Genomic DNA, 24,866 nt, shown 5'->3' with positions numbered 1-24,866 from the left:
CTCCCAACAACCCTGTGATGTAGATGCTAGCAACCCAAATATTACAGATGAAGAAAGGGAAGCTTAGTAAGGTTAGCTGCCTTGGCAGTCTTCATACAGTTTGAAATTAGCAGAGCTACTTCAAAGCCAATCTTATGACCCCCAAATTCAGGTCCTTTCAAAAACACAACATGCCACATACTTTTCAGTAATCACTGCCACAGAAGAATGGCCATGCATAATGCTTGCTGGTTATGATCCAAGGGAAGAGAACAGCAATAGCAGTTAGTGGGAGAGAACAAATACAGGACTATGAGGTGCTCACCCAGCAAGAAGGCAGGATTTATGTATGCACACGCCCTCAATGATTCCAAATACTCACTTGTTTTGGAGCAATTTTACTATCTGTGGTGGTGTGGAATTACCCAAAAAACAAAACAAAACAAAACAAAAACCCTGTGAATGTGAACCCTTGTATATAGGACCTTTTAATGAAGTTACTTCAGATAAGGTGTGGACTGGGATGGATCTTAATCCTATTACTGAAGGTCTTCTAGGGAAGGTCAGAGAGAGAGAAAAAAGCTACAGATGGAGCAGCCAAAAGCTGACAGTCAAGGGAACAGGAAGAGAATACAGAGGTCAGCAGAGGCCACCATGTGTACTAGCACATGACAGAGAAGCCCAGGACCAAGAATCACCAGCAGCCAGTCCCAGAATGCCAGTCTTTGGGAAAAAAGCATTACCATGATGATGCTCTGATTTGGAGTTCTCGGCGCCTCAAAACCATAAGGCAATAAATCTCCACTTGCAAGCCAAACCATTCATTTGATTTAACGAGGAAATGAAAACACCATCCCAACCACCAGAACATGTTTCTGTCTCTTAAGAAAGGTCAAGAATGAAGGGGATGTGGCTCGAGCAATTGGGCTACTGTCTACCATATGGGAGACCCAGGGTTCGATTTCCCGGGCCTCCTGATGAAGGCAAGCTGGCCCACACAGTGAGCTGGCCCAAGCAGAAAGCTGGCCCAAGTAGAAAGCTGGCCCATGTGCAGTGCAGGACCGCGCAGGAGTGCTGGCCCGTGCAGAGCTGGTGCACCAAGATGATGCAACAAAGACAGACACAGAGGAGAGACAAAAAGAGACACAGCAGACCATGATGCTGAGGTAGTGCAAGGGATTGAGTGCTCCTCTCCCACTCCGGAAGGTCTCAGGTTGGTTCCTGGTGCTGCCTAAAGAGAAAACAAGCAGACAAAGAACACACAGCAAATGGATACAGAGAGCACACAACGGGGGGACAGGAGTGGGGGATAAATTAATACATCTTTAAAACAAAAAAAAAGAAAGGTCAAGAGAGAGCCATATAATTCAAAACCAATGACTTCCAAAAGGGCAATAAAATCTGGATCTGAACATCTCCAGATCACGTATTCATTTCTTAAGCATTTACCATGTGTCAAGAACCTGGGAAGCCTGAGTGGTTTTCAATTCAAGTAAAAAAAATCCCAATGTCTATTCAAGACATTAGGCGTAACACTTTACAAATAAAATAAAACATAGGGAAGGCAAGTATATTTTACAGTCATACAGCTAATTAGAGGTAGAACCTGTACTAGGACCCAAACTTCAGTGCAATTCTGTTTCTCCCAAGAGGCTATGCAAAAGGCAGGAAGAGCCAACCCAGAAGCAGAGTTTTCCTTTTTCTCTCTTTTTAAAAGCTCTTGTATCTAGGACCGCAATAAAATTGGATGGGGGCTGGAAGGACGAGGCAAACTTGAGACGGGGGGGCACGGGAAGGTGAAGATAAAAGACAAATCTTAAAGGATACCTGACAGCCCAGTAGAGGAAGTCAATACTCGAATAATGTCAGTATTTGGGGTATCGCGATTAAACGCCTAGGAAGTTCAGTAAGCAAAAGTACAAGGGGCGGCTTTGGATCCGCAGCAACGCGCAAGGGCGGGGTGTGGGAGAGAGGGTAGTTTGGGGGGATATTGTCTTTGTGCAGCTGCTTTCAGGCTTTCCGGTCTCAGTTTTTCCTGTCGATGAAATGGGCACATTCAACAGTAACTCCCAGAACCACGGGGAAAAGCAATGGCCGCGTTGAAATGTGGGAATAATTAAATTATCCGAAGAAGCTATGGTGGCCGGAGAAAAGGGCCAGGAACGCTTTCCGGAAGGAGAGAAGCACCAGAAAAAGAGACGACCTGAGTTTGAGGTATGGAGAGAGCGGGTTACCAGGGTGCGTCGGGTTCCCACGGCGGGCCAATCAAGGGCTCCCTCACGGAGAGGCCACCGAAGAAAAGGGGGGCGGGGACGCGAGAGTGGGCTCCCCAAGCCTCCTCACCTTATCCAACAAGCCACTGCGGCTACTGCCTGTCCCGCTGCTGGGGCCACAACCAGCCCCACTACCGCCTCCGCCACCACCGCTTCTCCCGCCCTGTGCCGCCGCCGCCGCCATCTTGTCCGCCTCTGCCTCTCCCTCCCCTCCGACTTGTCTGAAGTCGATTGGCTGCAGCTGACGGCGTGACGCGTCGCGCGGAGTTCATCGGGACTCGTAGTTCCGAGCTTGCTGACACGCGGCTGCAAGCGGATGTGACCGCGGGGCGTGCTGGGACTTGTAGTTAGAAGCTCCGGCCGCCGGTTGCTGCCTGCACGCCAAGTTGCCGCGTCGCGGTAACTAAGGGGTAGGAAAAGTAGTGGCAGGCGCCACCGTGGAGCGGCTACGAGATCCTCGGGAGGCTCGCAGGCGCGCATCCTGCCTGACCGGGACGTCGTCCCCGCGGACGGCTCGGAGGCGGAAGCGACGCCGGAGGCAGGTGTGGCTGGAAGCTCAGTTTGCGTGAAGGATTAGATAGGGTCTCTCCCGCCGCACACGCAGTTTTCAGGGGAGGGAGCTCGTCCTTTTTTTCTCTAATCCTGTATTGCACTTAACGATTTTTCTGTCCAGTGATTGTTATCTTAGCTATTGGTAATGTTTTAATTATATTGAGAACTCACATTCGCTGAGTACGTACTATGTGCCAGAGCAAGTCCTACTTGCTTTTATATCCGTCGTCTCATTTAGTCTCGTCTCAGTCCTGCCAGATGAGAAAGCCAGGGCTGTTACGTGTCAGAGCCCGGTTTTGAAGCCAGGTTTTTCTAACATCAACACCTATTGTGTTTCCCCTCTGCACTGTGCTTTTACAGTTTTAGGATGTAATAGTAGGTCTTGTTTAATTTCATTTATTTTTTCCACAAATATATATTGAATACCAATATTGCCAGACACTGTGCTAAGAGATACAGTAGGGATCAAGACAGACCTGGTCCCTATTGTGGAACTCATACACTAGTGACTTAGAATTAATACATAATAGGATTGTAGTATACTATGCTCTATTACATTGCATCTCTTGTTTTGTATCCCCATGAGTGTCCAAATGATTGAAAAAAATACTTACTGAGTACTTACCATGTAGCCGGCACAGTTCTAGTCCCAGGGGCTATATCCTTGAATAAAGCCTAGACAAAATACCTGTCTTGCTGAGGCTAACATTTGTGTGATAATATTTACCACCAAATAATATTAAATAAGATTTCTTCACTTCTGGGAAGCTATCCCTGGCCACTCCAATTAGATGCTCCTGTAGCTTTTTGTTGTTGTTCATCTTTTATAACTTCTCATCTTTCAAGGCCCATTCTAATGTCATCTGCTCTTTGAGACCTTCCCTTATCCTTCCTTCTTTCTCCACAGACTGAAGTGCTCCCACGGTATTTTTTTTTTTTTTTTTAGGATTCTCTTTAATTCAGTAAATGCTCAGTGAGCCTATTCAGTGAACCTAGCCAAGGTTGGGGTGCTGGGGATAAAGAAATAAGGAAGACCTGGCCATGGAGGGGCTCACAGCCTGGGGTTGGGGGGGGCGCTGAGTATAGGGACCAGAGAAAGAAATAAGCTGTTATAATGCAGTGTGGCAAAGTGCCTCCTTTAAGAGGTGGACCTGAGATGGTAGCACAGAGAAGAGCTGATCAGAGGAAGGGAAGATACAGGAAAGCTATGTGTATGAGTCAAGTCAAGAAGAAGGGCAGAAGTGTCATAGGCCAAAGGAATGGAATGAGCAATTGTATGCAGATGAGAAGCACTACTCTGTGTGTGTGTGTGTTTTTGATGGAACTGGGAGGCACTACAATCAAATAGGCATTAGCTGAGGTTAATCTTGCAGGCAGCCTTCAAATCTGGCACTTGGACTTTTTTCCCCTACCACACAGATAAAGTTCACAAGTCTCTTAGGGTTACTTCCTGGATGATGTAACCTGGGGGTCGTATGCCCTTCCTAGCCCATACACTGTAAATCCACACCTTCTTGCCTATTATTTCTGATAGGGAACTGGAATTTCTATGATTACTTTGTATCCAGATCTGTATGCCCCCCATTAGCCTGTGTTTGATTCACCCTTTGTATTATATGCATAGCATAACTTTTCCCAGCCTTTACTTTTCAGCTTTATCTTTGCTATCTTTATCTTTCAGAAATTTATTTTTATATAAATGACCATGTAAGTGATCCTTTTCTTTCTGATTTGTGCTTTACACATCTTTCATAAGTACTCCAGTCCTACCCTATGGTCACAAAATTCTTCTTCTGTACCACATTCCCATCTATGTCACTGTCTATCTCTACTTCAACATCTATCTATGTATGGAATCTTTAGTCTGTGGTGTTTTTTTCTAGGCCCCACAGAAGAGAAATTTTGGAGCTGAAGTTTTGCAGTGGGATATAATTAATGACAAAGTTCAAAAACTCTGAATGGCAGACTAAGAAGGAGTATGATATCTATTTTACAGGTGAAGAAACAGAAAAAAAAAGAAGTCAAGGGGACTTTCCCGAAGTCAAAGATCAAGTAAGTACCATGCAGACCCGAAGCCAGATCCCCATCCTCTCTGAGTTACTGGGGCCTTCTCCAACAATCATCATCTCCAACATTTCCCAGCCAGCTTTAACTTATTCATTTATTCATTCACCTCTTGGTTGGTCCCAAGAGAGATTTCCTGAAGGACATATTGACTAAATGTAAATCTGTCCACATCCATTCATCTATATATTCATCTTCCCAAGAAATGTTTGAGTTCTAGGCTCTATGCTAGGTACTGGAGTTGCATAAGTGAATAAGGCAGTCATAGACTCGTGGCAGGTTGTAAGATGGTGAAGGAAGCAAACAATTGTAATCAAGTGATAGGGAAAGTACAGAGTGTCATGGGAATCCGTAGGAGACTCCTGCAACTTTTGTGGGGAAGGTCAGGGATCAGGAAATTCATACTTCCCCATGTTGGTCCAAGGGAGATATGAACATTTATTCATTCATTCCAAAGATATTTATAATTCCTTTATGTGCCATATGCTGTGTTAGGTGCTGGGAATAAAGTGATGAAAACCATTGAATTTCTCCTTCCCTTGGAGGAACTTACAGTCTAACCAGGGAGATCAGATATATGTTCTCATTTATTCTCATATTATATATGAAGAAATCTGAGGCACACAGAAGTAAAGAGGCTTCCCTAAGGTTCCTCAGCTTAGTGGTAGAAACTAGACTCAAACATAAGTCTCCTGTCCCAAAAGTATTGCCCTGCCTACTTTACCACTCTGCTTTTCATATTTGTCACCTCTATGATATGTTTTGTCAGGGTGCCTAGATCCCAGCTCTTCACACTGCTTATTCCTTTTACTCTCTTCCCACCCTTCCATGTCAGGGTCCCATGTGCAGGTTCCCAAACCTATGCTACCCCAAGTTGTGTGAAGCTGTCCTGAAGCAGATTTGGGAATGGCCTGGTTCCCTTTAAAGGGAAGTTTCAAGTTTCTAAGAGCTCAAAGTTTAAGAAACTTAGCTACTTGATTAAAGATTTATTCCTAAAGGAGGTGGCATTTGAGCTGAATCTTAAAGGATAAGATCAACCAGGTGAACAGGCAAGGAGAAAGGATGTTGTAGGCCAAAGCAGCACCAAAAACAGAGGCAGGGAGGGCTGAATGTGAGTGGTATATTTTGAACGTAGAAAATGATTCTGTGTACCTGAATGGGCAGGGCTGACTAGCTGAAAAGATTATAGGACATAGGCCTCTAAGGGCCTTCCAGTCCAGGTTCAGGCATTTGACCTTCATGCTTGGTGGGAACCCGATCAGAAGACTGTTGCAGGATTCTAGGTGGGAGAGGATGAAAGATTTAATGAAAGCAACAGAGATGGAGAAAAATAGAACATTGGAACAGTATTTTTGAGCTAGAATTATCATGACCCAGTGACCAATTAGATGTATGGGATAAAAGAGATCCATGTCTAATAAAGCCCAGTTTGCCTGGGGCAGTGCCAAACTGTGCATTTTCAAGACAATAGGGAACTTTTTGTTACTGAATTTGAAAAGCTCGGTAAAGGGAGTTTGTTGCAGTGAATGGAACTTACTGTTTAATTTCCACATAATGAAAATCAAACAATATCAATCAGAAAAACACACTGGTAGCCTATGAGTTGAGTTTGGTTACCAGATGTGTTTTCTTCAGCTGCATGTTGTTTTTGAAAGATAAATTAATTGCTGACACTAAAAAAAGAAATCAGAGTTCACATAACAAGTAGACTTGCCTTGGGAAAATGGGAAGATATGCCAATACTGACTTACATTTCTGCACATGCACACTCACAGACAGACACACCCATACACACTCCCATTCCCACCTTCCAGTTTCTGTCTCCAGCTTTCTTCTCTCATTGAGGTGACCCCTCTGATTCCTTTAACTATTGGAGTGTGCTACTACTTGCTAGTAGGTAGGGTTTGGGGAGGTTTGACATCAGCAATATGGCAAACAGGGTTTGTTTTGTTTTGTTTTGTTTTTAAAACAGCTAATTATTTAACTTTAGAATCCTTGGGTGACAAACGATGAGGGTAATTGTATCAGCTTTTGAGGAATTATTTTTGCATATCACTCTTTGAAGAGAAGAATAGTTTGATACAGAAAGCCTGAGTCAGATTCTAGAATCAGAACCATATTCTATGCCCAGCTTTTGCATACACAGAACACATAGGCACACCCACACCCTTAAAGAAACCTGTGATTCACTGTAAATTGGTACTGGTGAGTCTCTGGGGACTTCTTCAGAGCAGATAGGAAATGGAAAGTGTTAGGCGTTAGGGGAATGAGACACTCAGGATATCTGAAATCTCTTCCCTATCACAGCTGTCCCTGAAGGAGCCAGCCCTTCCTCCTCCTCCTCTTCACTGAGAGTGACCCTTCCCTGGGGACTGCCTCCTGCTTCCTCAGGGCTGGCTCTGTAGGTCCACCCATGTCTCTCCTGCATCCTCAGCCTTTCCTCCTCTACTGGCTCTTTCCTCTAAGTCTGTGGATGTAGTCAAGCCTCCTTCTAATCTGCTAGTAATCATAATAAAAAATGATCAACAGAGGTTAAGCATGTGTCAAATAGCATTCTAAGATTTTCACAAGCATTTTCCCATTTAACCATCAAAACAATCCTATGAAGCAGGTACAATTATTATCCACATTTCATAGAGTAAGAAGCAGAGGCATACAAAAGTCAAGTAAGTTGCCCAAGATCACACAGTTAATATTTGGTGTAGGTGGGATTTGAACCTATGCAGTGTGATTCCAAAGCCCGGGCTCTGTAGTGACTCTTTACCAAGGCTGGGACTAGGGTGGAGGTAAGTGCTGACGCTGTGTTAGCACAGCACACAGAGAGAAAGAGATTCCTTCAGTGTTCACTCCAAGATCTTTGCTCCTGTTATAGTCCCAGCAGGACTCCCTTGACTTTACCTTCCTCCTCTCTACTGCCTTGCTTTTCTCCTCCCCTTCATGGCCTAGATTCTTGAAAAACTTACATACATTTACTTTCTGCACTTTCTCACCTCCCATTCACTCTTCCATGTACAATGTCCGACTTTAACCCTACCCTTCCCCCTGAAACTGGCCTTTTCCTTCCTCACAGCTTACTTGCAGTCCTCACCTTACCTGATTTCTTTGCTGATCTCCCTTCTTTCCTACAGCTTTCTCTTCGCTGGGCTTATATGAGGGCTAACTGCTCACTCTCTACCCCCAAATTCTTCTGCTTCTCTAAAATACCTTTCTGAATCCTTCAGGAGCTTCTTATTTGTCCACACCTTCAATCTGTAAGCCTACAGTTGATCTTGTTCCTTTCTTTCCTTTTTTTTCTTTTAATTCTTAAGGTTCTTAACGTGGACGCTCATCAGCTCACCCCCCTGGGTTGCTACAGTAGTCGCTGACTGGAATCCCAGTTACCAGCCACTTTCATCTAGTATTACCTTTTGTCAGAAACAGTATTTCTAAAGCTCAGCTTGGATCGCCTCCCTCCCAGCTCAGAAACTACCCATGGCTCTCAGTCACCTACAGGGTGAATTCTGAGCTCCTAGCCTAGCACTGGGGGCCCTTGAGGTGCAGACGTCATCCTTCCTATCCAGCCTTATTGTCCAAGACTCCCAACATGCATCCTTCCCCTCCTTGGCTCAGATTTTCTCCTCACTACAGCAAGGACGTGCCCACCATCATCCCTGCAGTCCTGTGGCCCTTTTCGTTAAGAATGCTTATCCTTCTCTCAGCAGATTCAGTTCCTCCCTCATATCCTATTTATCCAGTTCAAATCTCATTACTTGCATATCATCTTCCCTAAAATTTGAGCCACTTCTCCTCTGACCTCTGTTAAAACAAGAAAACTTTTAGCAAGCACTGAGGTAGGATTATTACCCCCATTTCACAGGTGAGGAAAATGAGACTCGGGAGTAGAGTAGCTTGCCAAGGTATAGTGTGAGGAAGGACAGAGCCAGGATTCAAACCAGATCTGTCTGAGCCATCACGTGTTGCTCCTTCTGGGGTTCCACTGACTTGAGATTTATTTGAATGGAAAAACCCAGAGCCTTGTCTCCTCTCATTTAAATGGCCAGCCCATTTCTGAAGCAGGGCAGTGGGACTCAGGGGCCTCAAGTGTGCTCTTCCTGAGTATGGTGGAGAGCGCCCAGTGGGCTTACAAGCTGCGCTGCAAGAGAGAACTCCACCGCACCTTCTCACTGTTCCCCTTGCTTTTCTGGCCTGGCTTTCAGAGAGATGACTTCCTCGAGAATCTACAAGCTGGATGACGGGAAGCCTTACCTGAACAACTGCTTTCCAGCTAAAAGTCTGCTTCGGATGCCTGAGGAAGGTCAGGTGACTTCTTAAAGTGGAAATTTTCCCTCACACCCAGCTCATGCTTTAGAAAGTCTCTACATCCATTCCTTCTCCAGTTCCTTCACTGCTATTCCCTGCCCCACCCTGTGCTATCCCCTCCAGTCCATCTTCCCCAGCAACCTCAGCGAGCTTTCTAGAGGGCACATCTAACTATGAGGTTCACGCTGTTCAGTAACTCCTCATTATGGACCTCTTAACCTGGCATTTTCTCTCATTCAAAGTCCACCCTGCCCTTAGCCTCTGCTACACCTCCATTCATTGATTTATACCCTATTCTGTGATGCTTACTTACCCAGAATGTTCCTGCCCTCGTTTCAGTTAGCCAAACCTTTTCCATTCCACGAAGCCCACCTCTTCTCCTACTTCTTCCAGTAAACCACGTCTGACTACTCCAGCCCACAGTACCCATCCTCTCTTGTGAGGTGTCTTCCTCTCTGTGTCTCTTATTTGATGAATATTCATGTTCTGTCAAGTTCCTAAATAAAATGGCTTAACTTCCTACTTAAGGATTGCTTTGCAAAGTAGTTTTTAAAGTATTTTTTTAGTTAAAAGCTTCTTTGGGTAGTGACTCGGATAGGTGTTTGTATACCAATGTTCATAGCTGCACTATTCACAATAGCCAAAAAGTGTAGGCCACCCAAATGCCTGTCAGCAGGGGAATCGATAAAGAGAATGCAGTATAGCCTTGCGGCAGAATATCACTCAGTCTTAAAAATGTTGGAAGTTCTAAGACATATCACTACATGAATGAACCTTGAAGATAATCATGTTGAGTAAAGTAAGTCAGACACAAAGGGACAGATATTCTATGGTTTCCAATTATATGAAATAGCTAGAATATACAAACTCAGAGAGAGAAAGGAAAGTACAGGTTACCGGGGGAAGATGGCAGGGGTAATGGGGAATTATGCTTAATGGGTATGGGTTTCTGTCTGGGGTGATGGGAAAGTTCTGGTAATGGATGGTGGTGAGGGTAGTACAACATTGTGAATGTGATTAATTCCACTGAATGGTACACTTGGCAATGGTTGAAATGGGAAAGTTTATGTTAAATGTGTGTGTGTGGGGTATATATATACATATATTTCCACAATTTAAAAACAAGAGCAACTAAAGAGACAATGACAAATGCACTACGGGATTCTGAATGGTCTCTAATAATAGAGGAGAGGAGGCTCACAAGGACATTATTGGTACACATTAAAAAATTGGTATATAGAATGTAAGTTTTATATCAATATTAAATTTCTTGGGCATGATAACTTTACTTCAGGTGGTTACGTAAGTGAAATCCTTCTTATGAAATGTACATGGAAGTATATGTTCAAGGCATGATGCATACAACCTACTCTCAAGTATTCAGAAAATAGATAAAAAGATAGATGATAGGTATAGATAGATAGATAGACAGATAGACAGACAGATAGGTAGATGGATAGAATGATATGGCAAATGTGGCAAAATATTAAAATCGGTGGATCTGGGTATTTGGGAGGGGTTATGTTGAAGTTCTCTTAGGTTTTGTGTAATTTTTGCAACTATCCTGTAAGTTTGAAATTATTCAAAAAATGAAAAGTGTAAGGAAAAAAACTCCTTTGGGGCAATACTGTTCATAACTCTGAGCAGAGCCCTATAGATGGAGCACTCTCTAGAAGTATAGGTTCACTAGATTGGATTTGTTGCTTTGAAAGTAAAGGAGAATCACCTTATTTACTCCAGATGATGTGATTTGCTGGTCACTGCACATACATGGGCTTTTGGAAGATCCTCTGTCCTCCCCCCTTCTCTAGACAGATGTAATTTTTCAAGTACAGGCCTAACCTGACCACCTATCTGTTTAGAATCCTCCAATGCTTGTATTAGTATGAACTCATGTTTTTATGCACTCACACACAAACACACATACACACACACATACACAGAGAGAGACAGAGAAAGACAGAGAGACAGAGGGATATGGATAGGTACAGAAATAAATATAGATGTAGGCATCTGCATGTGTTACATACAAATGTATTTCCTAGTCAACTCAGGATCTAGAAGCAGTTGCACCTTGGTGGTGAAGAGTATACCTGTACCCAGATCTTGACTCCTAAATACCATCCTCCAGTAAAAGGAATCAGGGCTCTTTGGAGAAAGGGTTGTTTCCAGGGCTGGGATAGGAAAATACAAATTGAGCCTGGAACACCTTGGAGGTGGCAGAAAGTAAAGAAATGCTCAAAAAATGTCAGGGGCATGGTTAGTAGCAATGCTTCAGTATGTGTTCATCAAGTCTAACAAATGTACCACACTAATGAAGGATGTTGTTAAGGAGGGGAAGTGTGGGAGGGGGAGAAAGTGGGGGGTATATGGGAATCCCCTATATTTTTGATGTAACATTTATGTAATCTAAAGCTTCTTTAAAAATAAGAAAATTAGGGAATCAGATTTGGCCCAATGGATAGGGCTTCCGCCTACCACATGGGGACGTCCAAGGTTCAAACCCAGGGCCTGCTGACCCGTGTGATGAGCTGGGCCACGCACAGTGCTGATGCGTGCAAGGAGTGCCGTGCCACGCAGGGGTGTCCCCCGCGTAGGGGAGCCCCATGCACAAGAAGTGCACCCCTTAAGGAGAGCTGCCCGGTGCAAAATAAAGTGCAGCCTGCCCAGGAATGGCGCCACACACACGGAGAGCTGATGCAGCAAGATGACACAACAAAAAGAGATAGATTCCCTGTGCTGCTGATGAGAATACAGGCGGACACAGAAGAACACACAGTGAATGGACAAAGAGAGCAGACACCGGGGGCGGGGAAGAGGAGAGAAATAAATTTTTTAAAAAAAGAAAGAAAAATTTTTTTTAAAAAACCGAATATAAGAGCCAACTTGAAGGAGCTCTCCAGGGCCAAAGCTGAGACAGTCTGGACAACAAAATAAATGATAAAATTGGATTGTAAACCATAGAATAAATAAATATCCATGAGTTCATACTGATATAAATAAATATTTGACTACATAAGTAAGTAGGAGAGAAGGAACAGCTCTTTCTTACAGTAGCAGTCCAGTTAATATATGTAGAAGGAATGAGGGATATAGAAAATCACTATTAAGACATCACAGTAATAAATTTTGTAAGCAAGAACCATCTATGGATGCTGTATCCATCAGGGTTCTCCAGAGAAACAGAACCAGTCAGTGATATATATACATATATATGCATATATATGTATACATATGTAAATCTATCTTTTTATGTGTATGTATATATTTTAAAAGATTTATTTCAAGAAATTGGCTTACATGATTGTGGAGGCTGGCAAGTGTGAAATCTGTAGGGCAGGCCAGCAGACTGGAAACTCTCAGGGAGGGGCTGCAGTCTTGAGGCTGAAATTTCTTCCTGGAAATCTGTTTTGTTCTTTCAACTGATTGGGTGAGGCTCACCCATATTATAGAGATTAATCTCCTATACTTAAAGTCATCTGATGTTAGATGTTAATCACATCCATAAAATAACTTCACAGCCATACCTAGATTAATATTTTAGGAAATACCAGGGATTGAACCTGGGACTCTTATGTATGAAACAGGCACTCAACCACTGAGCTACACCTGCTCCCCTAGATTAGTATTTGATTAAATAACTAGGTACTATAGCTTAGCCAAGTTGATCACAGATACTATAATAAATGGATATAAGTATGATGAGAAACAGGATATCTGCATGGTTTCAAAGTATCTTTATTAATTACAAAGGGAAAAAGTAGTAACTTCCCAGTAGAGAAACCAGGCAGATACCACCTTAACTGATGATCAAAGTTAACAGCCCCAGTAATAAGACACACTGAAATCACGTCCTACCTGATATGATGCTCTGACAAGGGCAGAGTGTCACGTCCGGAATAGTCCTGCCAAAGCACAAAACCTCAATCTAATTGTGAGAAAGCATCAAATTCAAATTGAGGAGCATTTTACAAAATAATTGATCCATACTCTCAAAAGTGTCAAGGTCATACAAAACGGAAAAACTGAGGTACTGTCAGGTTGGAAGAGTCCAAGGAGACATGACAGCTAAATGTAATGTGAGATCCTGGGTTGGATCCTGTAATGGAAAGAGAACATTAATGAGAAAACTGGTAAAATTCAAAGAAGGTCTGTAGTTATTAATATTATACCAAAGTTAATTCTATTGTGTAAAACATTAACATTAGAGAAGATGGGTGAAGACTGTGTGGGAACTCTAATTTTTTGCACCTTTTCTATATGTTTAAAATTACCTCAAATTGAAAACACAAAAGGAAACCACAACCTCCCCACGAATCCCCTTTGTGCTAAAAATCCCCTCTTAAAGCCCGAGCTCCTTATTCTGGTTGTCAGGACCTCTTCAGCTGTGGTTGATGGAATTTTGTACCCCACAAAGACATGTTCTTAATCTTGATCCACATTCCTCTAAGAGCTTATTTAGGTGTCACCAAACTGAACCAGGGTGGACCTTAATCTGTATTACTGGAAGCCTTATAAAAAGTGAAGTCAGAGAAAGACACAGGAGGAGACCAAGAACCTTGCCATGTTCACTGCTATTGGCAGAAATGCCAACCAAAGAACCCCAAGGATTGCAGCCACCAGCACAGACTTCAGGGAGAAAGCATGATCTTACTTGATTTTAGACTTCTAGCCTTCAAAACTGTGAGACAATAAATGCTTTTTGTTTAAGTCAACCCATGTGTGGCATTTTTCATAGCAGCCCGGCAAACTAAGACACCAGCCTCATCTCTTTTCCCTCATGATTATTTCCTGACACACTCTGGGCCTTGCTTCTGGCCATGTTGGGGTTTTGGCGCCAGCTCAGACCTGGGATTTCCAGGATTCAGGGCTTTGGGGGTGGGTCAAAGAAGAACCAGAGCCCATGTCTCAGATGGGGACCACCATGAGAAATGGGTTGCCCAGAGTGGGAATGGGAAATGGCTTATGTAGGAAAGGAGTAACACCTAAGGGATGGGATTGCGGCCATGGCCAGATGAGCCAGAACAAGCCCCCATGGCAGGGGGAGTAAGGCTGCAAGGGCAAGGAGCAAGCTGTCAGAAGCACCATGCTGGTTCTCACAACAATGCTATTCTTCTCCATGGTCCTGACCTTTCATGCCTCTTGATGTTTCTTGTATTCTTCCCTTGCCAAGGCTTCCTTCTTATTTCCATCCCTACCTGGTGAACTCCTTTCAATTTATTTGAGCCAGCTCATGCCCTAGGCTGGTAATTCTTCCTCTGGGCTTCCACAGCACCCCTTATGGTATTGAGCTCCTTTGGGTCAGGGCTTCTGTCTTAATCATCCCCACAGCCCTTGTTGCTGGCACAATGTAGATGCTCAGAAAAGGTCCAGATGGACTGTGGGCAGGGGCTGTGGCTCAGAATTCATCCAGTCATTGATTCAGCAACACTTAAAATGTGACAAGCCTGAGAGGAAGGAATCAAATTCCCTGCTATCATGTAGCTTTCACCCTAGAGAGTGACAGACAATCAATAACTGAACAGTAAAATAATAACAGATTGCCAGGAATGCTATGCAGTAAACAAACTGCTGATGAGAAAGAGAACAAATTCCAGGATGTTGCCATGATTTTTTTTTTAATTTGGTGATTGGGTTTTGTATTTTTTTCTCCTTATTTCTTCCCCCTCCATCCCCCCTCCATTGTCTGCTCCCTGTGTCCATTCACTGTGTGTTCTTCTGTGCTTGTTGTAATCTCATTAGACGGCTCCAGGAACCCATCCTGGGACCTCCCGGAGTGGGAGAGAGGTGATCATTCTCTTGCTCCACCTCAGCTCCCTAGTTTGCTGCATCTCATAATTGTCTCTTCTCTGTGTCTCTTTTTTTTTGTTGTTGCGTCATCTTGCTGTATCAGCTCTCTGTGTGGGCGGCACGACTCCTGAGCAGACTGTACTCCTTGTGCAGGGGGCATCCCTGTGCAGGGCGACATTCCTTGTGCGCAGCAGCACTCCATGTGGGCCAGCTCACCACACAGGCCAGGAGGCCCTGGGTATTGAACCCTGGACTTCCTATATGGTAGGCAGAAGCTCTATCAGTTGAGCCACATCCACTTCCCTGCCATGATTTTTGTTAGGTGGGCTTATTAGTTAACCTCATAATCTTCTTTTTGTTTACATACATTTTCTAATTCTTTCTACAATGAACATATCCTATTTGGGTTTTGTTTTTTTTAAGTGCCAACTGTCCCATCATGTTCTTATCTGAGTTCCTAACATAACCTTTCCCTTATACTAGTGGAATCCGTGGTGAGGTTTGCAAAGATAGAGCCCATTGAGTTGAGGTCACACATTGGCTTTACCTGAAAGATGACAAGTGGGAAAATAACTGGCATGGGAAAGAATGATCAGATCTGCTGAGGGGCATTAGGTTCCCAGAACAGGAAATTCTTGATTGGAGTCTTTAAGGAACAAATAGAACTTAGGGAAAAATGGCTGGAAGGAGGAAATGGGCAAACCATTCCACCTCTTTGAGTTATAACCTTTTCATCTGTAGAATGGGGACAGTAACATGTCCTTAATTGAGTTTTTGCCCCCATTAAATGAGATAATGTATGTAGCAATCTCCCCACCTCCAACCCTTGCCAGTACAGTGTCTGGTAATATTTAGGTATTCAAGGAGCTATTATTGGTTTTAGTATTATATTAGTCAGGGTTCTCTAGGGAAACAGAATCAACAAGAGATACCTGTTGATAGTAAGAGATTTTATCAGAGTCTCTAATGCAACTGTGGGGATGCACAAGTCCAGGTTCCACAGCAGGCTGCAACCAGGGGCTCCAGTGAAAATCCAGTGAAGGTCCCTGATGAGTTTTGGGAGACGTTGGCTGTCCAAAGACGAGCTGGGAAATTCTCACTCAATGCTGGAATCACTTCCCTTTTAAGGCATTCAACTGACTGGGTAAAGCATCACTCATTGCTGATGGCAGTCTCCCTGATTGATATAATTGTAATCAGCTACCTATGATTTACCACTGCAGTAAAGTCAATGGTGACTCAAGTCCATAAATGCCCTTGTATTACAATTAGCCCAGTGCTTGCTTGATCAAACAACTGGGCACAATTACCTGGCTGAGTTGACACATTAGCCTAACCATTACAAGTATTATAGATAACTAGTGGTGGCTTAGGAGTAGTTTACCCCGTCTCATTGTTCTCATCTTTTCAGCAGGCCGAGGACACTGGTTAGTGGCTCGGAATTGTAACCTGAAGAAGAAGCCCAGGGGTGCAGTCGAGGCATCAGCTGCAGGTCAGGAAACCCAGAAGAAGCTTGCTTTGGACATCAGGAGGAAGAAAGGGTCTCAGCAGGAAAACCAAGTAGATATTCCTGGATTCATCCTAGACCGGGCTTTTCTGGTGAGAGCAAATGTATCTTGTAATGACTGGCTCCATCAATAGTGACTGTCCTGGCTCTGGCACAACTAGCCCCAACACACTCCGTCCTACTGTTAGGGTGACATTGGTCAAATGAGAACAACCAGAAAAATGCAGGGGCCCAAATCTTTCTTTACCCATGGAAGAATTGAAGGAACCGAGTGTGTTCTATCCTCTTTTCACAACACGTAGTGAGATATGGATTATCATCCCCCTTATATTGCCACCAATATGCAGATAAGACAACAGAAGCCCTGAGATTAAGTTTCTTTGGCCAAGGTTCCGTCACTAGTAAATGGCCGGGCCAGGACTAGAATCCTGGTTTACTGACTCCAAAGCCTGTGTCTATACATTATGTAAGGTAAAAACCTTTGTGTTAGGGGAGCAAAGGAGTAGGTCAGAGGGTTTAGTCTATTGTAAATACCATTCAAGCACCTAGGAGAGTGTTGAGATTCCTGCTCTGGGGAGGCTCCTCCAGGAACAGGAAGATTGGGGTGGTCAGATTTCTCACAGTCTTTGTCCTCTGGCTTTAGTGTCCGGTTGAAAGCCAGAGAAACTGACTAGACATTCATTACCCAGTGCCCAAAGCCTGGAGGAGGGTTGGGGTGCCTGTCTTGGAGACCAGCCAGGCAATTTCACATCTAATCCATGTAGTGTCTCAATGGCTTTGCAAAGACTCATTTTGTAAACCAATATTAATGTGCAGTCCAATTGTCAGAGCTCCCTAAGAAGTCTCCAGCAACCTATCTGCTTCCGGGACTCTGCTTATGGTTCCCAAGATGGGTTTCTGCACATGTCAAATGTTGAAAGAGAGCTTTGAGGAGGCAGTCGGTTTCACAGCATCTTAAGTGGATAGTATAAACTTTTTGTTGAGTACTGTAGAATTTGTTTCATTATTATATCTACTTCTCATTGAAGGTGAGGAGACCTATAACAATGCATCTGGTATTTCTACAGTATTGAGGAGGGGCAGAAGTACTTCCAATTTGATCTTTTGATTTCCTTCAATTGTTTCCAGTTGTACTATTGTACTATTGTGCTATTAACTATAGTTCATAGTTTACATAAGGGTGTATTTTTCCCCAATATACTACCCCTTATTGACACCTTGCATTAATGTGGTACATTTGTTATAATTCATGAAAGAACAGTTTTATAATTGTACTATTAACTATAGTCCATTGTTTACAATAGAATTCACTGTGTTGTATAGTTCTGTTTTCTCATTTAATTTTTGTTCTAGTGACATATATATGACCTAAAATTTCCCCTTTTAATCACATTAAGTACACAATGTTGTATTACTGTCACCACCATTCCTTTCTAAAACTTTACAATCAACCCAAACAGAAATTCTGTGCAAATTAAACATTTACTCCCCATTCCCTACCTCCCAACCCAGCCCCTGTTAACATATATTCTAGATGCTAATCCTATGAGTTTGCTTATTCTAATTATTTCTTATCAGTGAGATCATACAATATTTGTCCTTTTGTGTCTGGCTTATTTCATGCAACATAATGTCCTCAAGATTTATCCATGTTGCCACATGAACCAATACTTCATTCCTTTTTAATGTTGAACAATATACCATTGCATGTATATATCACATTTTGTTTATCCATTCATCTGTTGATGGGCTTTTGGTTTGCTTCTGTCTTCTGGCAGTTGTGAATAATGTCACTATGAATGTCCATGTGCAAATATCTGTTCAAGTTCCTACTTTGAATTCTTCTGGGTATGTATACCTAGTAGTGGGATTGCTGGGTCACATGGTAAATCTGTACTTAGCTTCCTGAGGAACTGCCAAACTGTCTTCTACAGTGGCTACACCCTTTTACATTCCCACCAGCAGTGAACAGGTGTTCCTATTTCTCCACAGCTTCTCCAACACTTGTACTTACCTGGTTTTGTTTTTGTTTTTAGTAGTGGCCATTCTAGTGGGTGTGAAATAGTATCTGTTATCTAGCTAATGATGTTAACTATCTTTTCATAGGCTTTTTAGCCATTTGTATATGATGTTTGGAGAAATAGCTATTCAAGTCTTTTCCCATTTTTAATTAGGTTGTTTGTATATTTATTGTTGAGTTGTAGGATTTCTTTATGTAATCTGGATATTAAACCCTTATTGGATATGTGGTTTCCAGATATTTTCTTCCTTTGAGTAGGTTGTCTTTTCACTTTCATGACAAAGTCCTTTGATGCACAAAAGCTTTTAATTTGGGTGAGGTCCCATTTATATGTTTTTTATTTAGTAGCTTGTGTTTTGGGTGTAAAATCTAAGAAACCATTGCCTAAGACCAGATCCTGAAGATGCTTTCTTAAATCTTCTTCACGGAGATTTATAGTCCTGATTCTTATATTTAGGTCTTTATTTTAGTCAATTTTTGCATATGGTGTGAACTAGGGGTCCTCCTTAATTCTTTTCCATAGGGATATCCAGTTCTTCCAGCACCATTTGTTGAAGAGACTGTTCTTTCCCAGTTGTGTGGACTTGGCAGCCTTGTCAAAAATCAGTTGGCCGTAGGGAAGCAGACTTGGCCCAATGGATAGGGCGTCCGCCTACCACATGGAAGGTCCGTGGTTCAAGCCCTGGGCCTCCTTGACCCATGTGGAGCTGGTCCATGCGCAGTGCTGATGTGCGCAGGGAGTGCCCTGCCATGCAGGGGTGTCCCCCGCATAGGGGAGTCCCACGCTCAAGGAGTGCACCCCGTAAGGAGAGCCGTCCAGCGCGAAAGAAAGTGCAGCCTACCCAGGAATGGCATCACACACACATGGAGAGCTGACACAACAAGATGACACAACAAAAAGAAACACAGATTCCCGGAAAGAAGCTCACAGAAGAACACACAGCAAAATGGACACAGAGAGAAGACAACTGGGGCAGGGGTGGGGATAAATAAATAAATAAATCTTAAAAAAAAAATAACCAATCAATTGGCCATAGATGTTAGGGTCTATTTCTGAACTCTCAATTTGATTCCATTGGTTTATACGTCTGTCCTTATGCCAGCACCATGCTGTTTTGACCACTGTCACTTTGTAATAAGCTTTAGTCAGAAAGTGTGAGTTCTCTAATTTTATTCTTCTTTTTCAAGATGGTTTTGACTATTCAGGGCCCCTTACCCTTCCAAGTAAATTTGATACTGGCTTTTCCATTTCTGCAAAGTATATTATTGGAGTTTTGATTGGGATTGTTTGATTCTGTAAATAATTTAGGATAGAGGTGAAATTTTAACAATATTTAGTCTTCCAATCCATGAGCATGGAATGTCTTTCCATTTATTTAGATCTAGTCTGATATCTTTTAGCAAAGTTTTGTAGTTTTCCATGTGTAACTTTTGTACAGTCCTGGTTAAATTTATTCCTAGATATTTTATTCTGTTAGTTGCTATTGTAAATGGAATTTTTCTTTTGATTTCATACTCATATTGATCATTACTGTGTAGAAACACTACTGGTTTTTGCATGTTGATCTTGTACCCCCACCACTTTGCTGAATTTGTTTTTGAGCTCTAGTAGCTTTGTTGTAGATTTTGGGGGGGAAATAGTAAAATAGTAAAAATAGTAAAAGTTTTATTCTTCCTTTCCAATTTGTATGCCTTTTATTTCTTTTTCTTGCCTAACTGCTCTGGTTAGAACTTCCAGTACAATGTTGAATAACAGTGATGACAGTGGGCATCCTTGTCTTGTTCCAGATTTTAGAGGGAAAGCTTTCAGTCTTTCACCATTGAGTATGATGTTAGCTGTGGGCTTTTCATGTATACCCTTCATCTTGATGAGGACATTTCCTTCTATTCCTATTTTTCTAAGTGTTTTTTCGTTTTTTATCAAGAAAGAATGCCGGATTTTGTCAGAAGTCTTTTCTGTGTTAACTGGGATGATCATGCATTTTTCTCCCTTTGTTGTTTTAATGTGGTGTATTACAGTAATTTATTTTCTTATGTTGAACCACCCTTGCATGCCTTGATCGTGGTGAAAAATTCTTTTAATGTGCTGTTGGACTCAATTTACATTTATTTTTTTGAGGATTATTACTTCTATATTCATGAGAGATAGTGGTCTATAATTTTCTTTCTTGTATCTTTATCAACAACCCTTCACCAGTGCACCACTCCATTGTGGAACATTTGTTACAGATGATGAGTTAATATCATTAGACTATTACCACTAACTATGGTCCATAGCATACATTTGGCATATTTTTTCCATATCTCCCTATAATTGACACAGTACATCATTGACATTGATGCAAAAATATTACAGTATTGCTGCTAACTATAGTCCATAGATTACATTAATTGTATTTTTCCCATGCTTCTCCACATTCCCACCACTCTGCAATAGTGATGTACATCCATTCTAGTTCACAGGACATTCTTACATTTTTACCATTAACCACAATTCTCATCTACCCCTGCATTCACTGTGTTATTCAGTTCCTAGTTTATCTCTAGCTTTCTTTCAATTGGCATTTATATCCCTAGACTACCCTTTTCAGCCACAAACCCATTTATAAATCTGTCGCTACTCACTCTAATGTGCTACCATCAACTCTACCCGTTTCCACACTTTTACAGTCAAGTTAATTACAATTTCTACATACATTAAGCATCAATACTCCTTCACAGCCCTCCTCTTATCTCCTAATAACCTTTACTCTAGGTTTTAACTCCATGAGTTTATTCTTCATATTTAGTTCATATTGAGACCATGTAATATTTGTCCTTTGTGTCTCACTTATTTCACTTAGCATAATATCTTCAAGATTCATCTATTTTACCATGTTTCCCAATTTCATTTCTTCTTACAGCAGCACAGTATCCCATTTTATGAATATGCCACATTTGTTTATTCATTTATTGGTTGATGGACCATTGGGTTGTTTCCATCTTTTGGCAATTGTGAATAATGCTGCTATGAACATTGGTGTGCAGATGTCTGTTCGTGTCATAGTTTTTAGTTCTTCTGGATATATTCCTAGTAGAAGAATTGCTGGATCATATGGCAGTTCTGTATTTAGCTTCCTGAGGAACCGCCAAACTGTCTTCCACAGAGCCTGTACCATTTTACAATCCCACCAACAGTGAAGGAGAGCTCCTATTTCTCCACCTCCTCTCCAGTACTTATTGCTTTCTGTTTTTTAATGACTGTTCTATGTACTGTGAAATGATATCTCGTTTTGATTTGCATTTCCCTAATAGCTAGTGATAGTGAACTTTTTTTCCTTTGCTTTTTGGCCATTTGTGTTTCCTCTTTGGAGAAATGTCCAAGTCTTTTGCCAGTTTTTAAATTGGATTGCTCACCCTTTTATTGTTGAGTTGTATGATTTCTGTATATAGAATGGAAAATCAAACCCTTATTGGATATGTGGTTTCCAAATATTTTCTCCCATTGAGTGAGCTGCCTTTTTACCTTCTTGACGAAGTCCTTTGAATCACAAAAATATTTAAGTTTGAGGAGGTCCCATTTATCCCTGTTTTCTTTCATTGCTCATGCTTTTGGTGTAAGATTTAAGAAACCACTACCTACCACCAGGTCTTTTTTTTTTTTTTTAATGATTTTTTAAAAAAATTTCTCTCCCCTCCCCCACCCCCTCAGTTGTCTGCTCTCTGTCCATTCGCTGTGTGTTCTTCTGTGACCACTTCTATCCTTATCAGTGGCACCAGGAATCTGTGTTTCTTTTTGTTGTGTCATCTTGTTATATCAGCTCTCTGTGTGGGCAGGCTGCACTTTTCTTTCCCGCTGGGTGGCTTTCCCTAAGGGGCGCACTCCTTGCGCATGGGGCTCCCCTACACAGGAGACACCCCAGTGTGGCAGGGCACTCCTTGCGCGCATCAGCACTGCACGTGGGCCGGCTCCACACGGGTCAAGGAGGCCCAGGGTTTGAACTGCAGACCTCCCATGTGGTAGGTGGACACCCTATCCATTGGGCCAAGTCTGCTTCCCTACCACCAGGTCTTGAAGATGTTTTCCTACAAACTTTATGATTCTAGCTTTTACATTTAGGTCGTTGATTCATTTTGCTTTAATTTTTATATAAGGTATGAGATAGGGGTCCTCTTTCTTTCTTTCTGATATGGATATCCAGTTTTCCCAGCACCATTTGTTGAATTGACTGTTCAGCCCCAGCTGGGTGGGTTTGACAGACTTGTCAAAAATCACTTGACTGTAGATGTGAGGCTCTGTTTCTGAACCATCAGTTTGCTTCAATTCTTCTATGTATCTATCTTCATGCTAGTACCATGCTGTTTTTACCACTGTAACTAGGTAATATGATTCAGAGTCCAGAAGTGAGAGTCCTCCAACTTCACTTTCCCTTGTTTATTTTTATTTTTTAAAGATTTATTTATTTTCTTTTTATTTATCTCCCCTTTCCCCTGCCCCCCAGTTGTTTGCTCTCTGTGTCCATTTTCTGTGTGTTCTTCTGTGTCTGCTTGTATTCTTGTCAGCAGCACTGGGAATCTGTGTCTCTTTTGGTTGCATCATCTTGCTGTGTTAACTCTCCGTGTGTGTGGCACCACTCCTGGGTAGGCTGTACGTTTTTCCTGTCGGACGACTCTCCTTATGGGGTGCACTCCTTGCGCATGGGGCTTCCCTGCACGGGGGACACCCCTGCGTGGCATGGCACTCCTTGCGTGCATCAGCACTGTGCGTGTGCCAGCTCACCACATGGGTCAGGAGACCCTGGGTTTGAACCCTGGACCTCCCATGTGGTAGGCAGATGCTCTATCCATTGAGCTAGATCCGCTTTCCCACTTTTCCTTTTTAAGATGTTTCTGGCTATTTGGGGGCCCCTTACCCTTCCAAATAAATTTGATAATTGTGTTTTCCATTTGTTTAAAAAATGCTGGTGGAATTTTTATCAGGATTGCATTGAATCTGTATATCAATTTGGATAGAATTGACATCTTAATGGTATTTAGTCTTCCAATCCATGAACATATAATGTTCTTCCAATTATTTAGATCTTTTTTTATATCTTTTAGCAATGTATTGTAGTTTTCTGAATACTAGTGCTTTACATCATTGGTTAAGTTTATTCCTAAATATTTGATTCTTTTAGTCACTATTGTAAATGAAACTTTTTTCCTGACTTCTTCCTCAGATTGCTCATTACTAGCATTGTAGAAACACCACTGATTTTTGCATACTGATCTTGTATCCTGACACTACTGAAATCATTTATTAGTTGTAATGGCTTTGTTGTAGATTTTTCAGTACTGCTTGGTTTAGGATCATATCTGTGAATAGTGAAAGTTTTATTTCTTCCTTTCTGATTTGGATACCTTGTATTTCTTTTCCTTGCCTGATTGCTCCAGCTAGAACCTCTAACACTATATTAAATAACAATAGTGACAGTGGGCATCCTTGTCTTGTTCATGATCTCAATGGGAAAGCTTTCAATCTTTCACCATTGAGAACAATGTTAGCTATGGGATTTTCATATATGGCCTTTATCAAGTTGAGAAAATTTCCTTCAATTCCTATCTTTTGTAGTATTTTTGTTAAGAAAGAATGCTGTATTTTGTCAAATGCCGTTTCTGCATCAGTCGATAGTATCATGTGATTTTTCTTCTTTGATTTATTAAGGTGGTGTATTCTGCTGATTGATTTTCTTGTGCTGAACCACCCTTGCATGCCTGGTATAAAACCCACTTGATCATGATGAATAATTCTTTTAATGTGTTGTATTCGATTAGCAAGTATTTTGTTGAGAATTTTTGCAACAATATTCATTAGTGAAATGGGTCTGTAATTTCCTTTTTTTGGTAATATCTTTATCTGACTTTGGTGTAAGGGTGATATTGGCTTCATAGAATGAGTTTTATAGAGTTCCTTCTTGTTCAATAACTTGAGTGATATTGGTATTAAATCTTCTTTGAATGCCTGGTAGATCTCACCTGCAAAACCATCTGTTCCTGGGCTTTTCATTTTGGGGAGTTGTTTGATGACTGTTTCAATCTGTTTACTTGTGATTGGTTTGTTGATGTCTTTTATTTCTTCTAGGGTCAATGTAGTTTGTTTGTACCTTCCTAGGAGTTTTTCCACTTCATCTAAATTGTCTAGTTGGTTTGCAGGTCAATAGTAATGTCCTCATTGTCATTTTTTATTTTATTTGCATCTTCTCTCATTTTTTCTTTGTCAGTCTAGCTAAGGGTTTGTTGATTTTGTTAATCTTGAAGAAGCAACTTATGTTTTTTTAATTTCTTTCTGTTTTGTTGTTATTGTTCTCAATTTCATTTATTTCTGCTCTGATTTTTATTTCATTCCTTCTATGTGCTTTGGTAG

At 41.8% G+C, this 24,866-nt stretch overlaps 2 protein-coding genes across 6 annotated transcripts in view; one reads left to right on the top strand and one right to left on the bottom strand.

Moving 5' to 3' along the window:
- Positions 1 to 2,470, bottom strand: part of SPCS2 (signal peptidase complex subunit 2) — a 34,807-nt gene extending 32,337 nt beyond the window's left edge. The window contains exon 1 of the mRNA XM_058305952.2: positions 2,323 to 2,470. Within this exon, the coding sequence (XP_058161935.1) occupies positions 2,323 to 2,436 (114 nt within the window). The 5' untranslated portion in view covers positions 2,437 to 2,470. The remainder of the gene's footprint in view (positions 1 to 2,322) is intronic.
- Positions 1,947 to 24,866, top strand: part of XRRA1 (X-ray radiation resistance associated 1) — a 98,315-nt gene continuing 75,395 nt past the window's right edge. The window contains exons 1-4 of one of the 5 annotated variants that reach the window (XM_058305950.2): positions 1,947 to 2,193; positions 4,801 to 4,856; positions 9,065 to 9,162; positions 16,369 to 16,556. In XM_058305950.2, coding sequence (XP_058161933.1) covers positions 2,116 to 2,193; positions 4,801 to 4,856; positions 9,065 to 9,162; positions 16,369 to 16,556 — 420 coding nt within the window. In that variant the 5' untranslated portion in view covers positions 1,947 to 2,115. Of the gene's footprint in view, positions 2,194 to 2,534; positions 2,795 to 4,800; positions 4,857 to 9,064; positions 9,163 to 16,368; positions 16,557 to 24,866 lie in introns of those variants that run through there. The other 4 variants (XM_058305949.2, XM_023585821.3, XM_058305951.2 and 1 more) reach the window with 4 other exon arrangements.

This window comes from Dasypus novemcinctus, chromosome 10 (genome assembly GCF_030445035.2).
Source record: "Dasypus novemcinctus isolate mDasNov1 chromosome 10, mDasNov1.1.hap2, whole genome shotgun sequence".
In the NCBI taxonomy this organism is placed as follows: Eukaryota; Metazoa; Chordata; class Mammalia; order Cingulata; family Dasypodidae; genus Dasypus; species Dasypus novemcinctus.
Note: the sequence above shows the minus strand (reverse complement) of the source record. Positions and strands in the feature narration are given on the sequence as shown.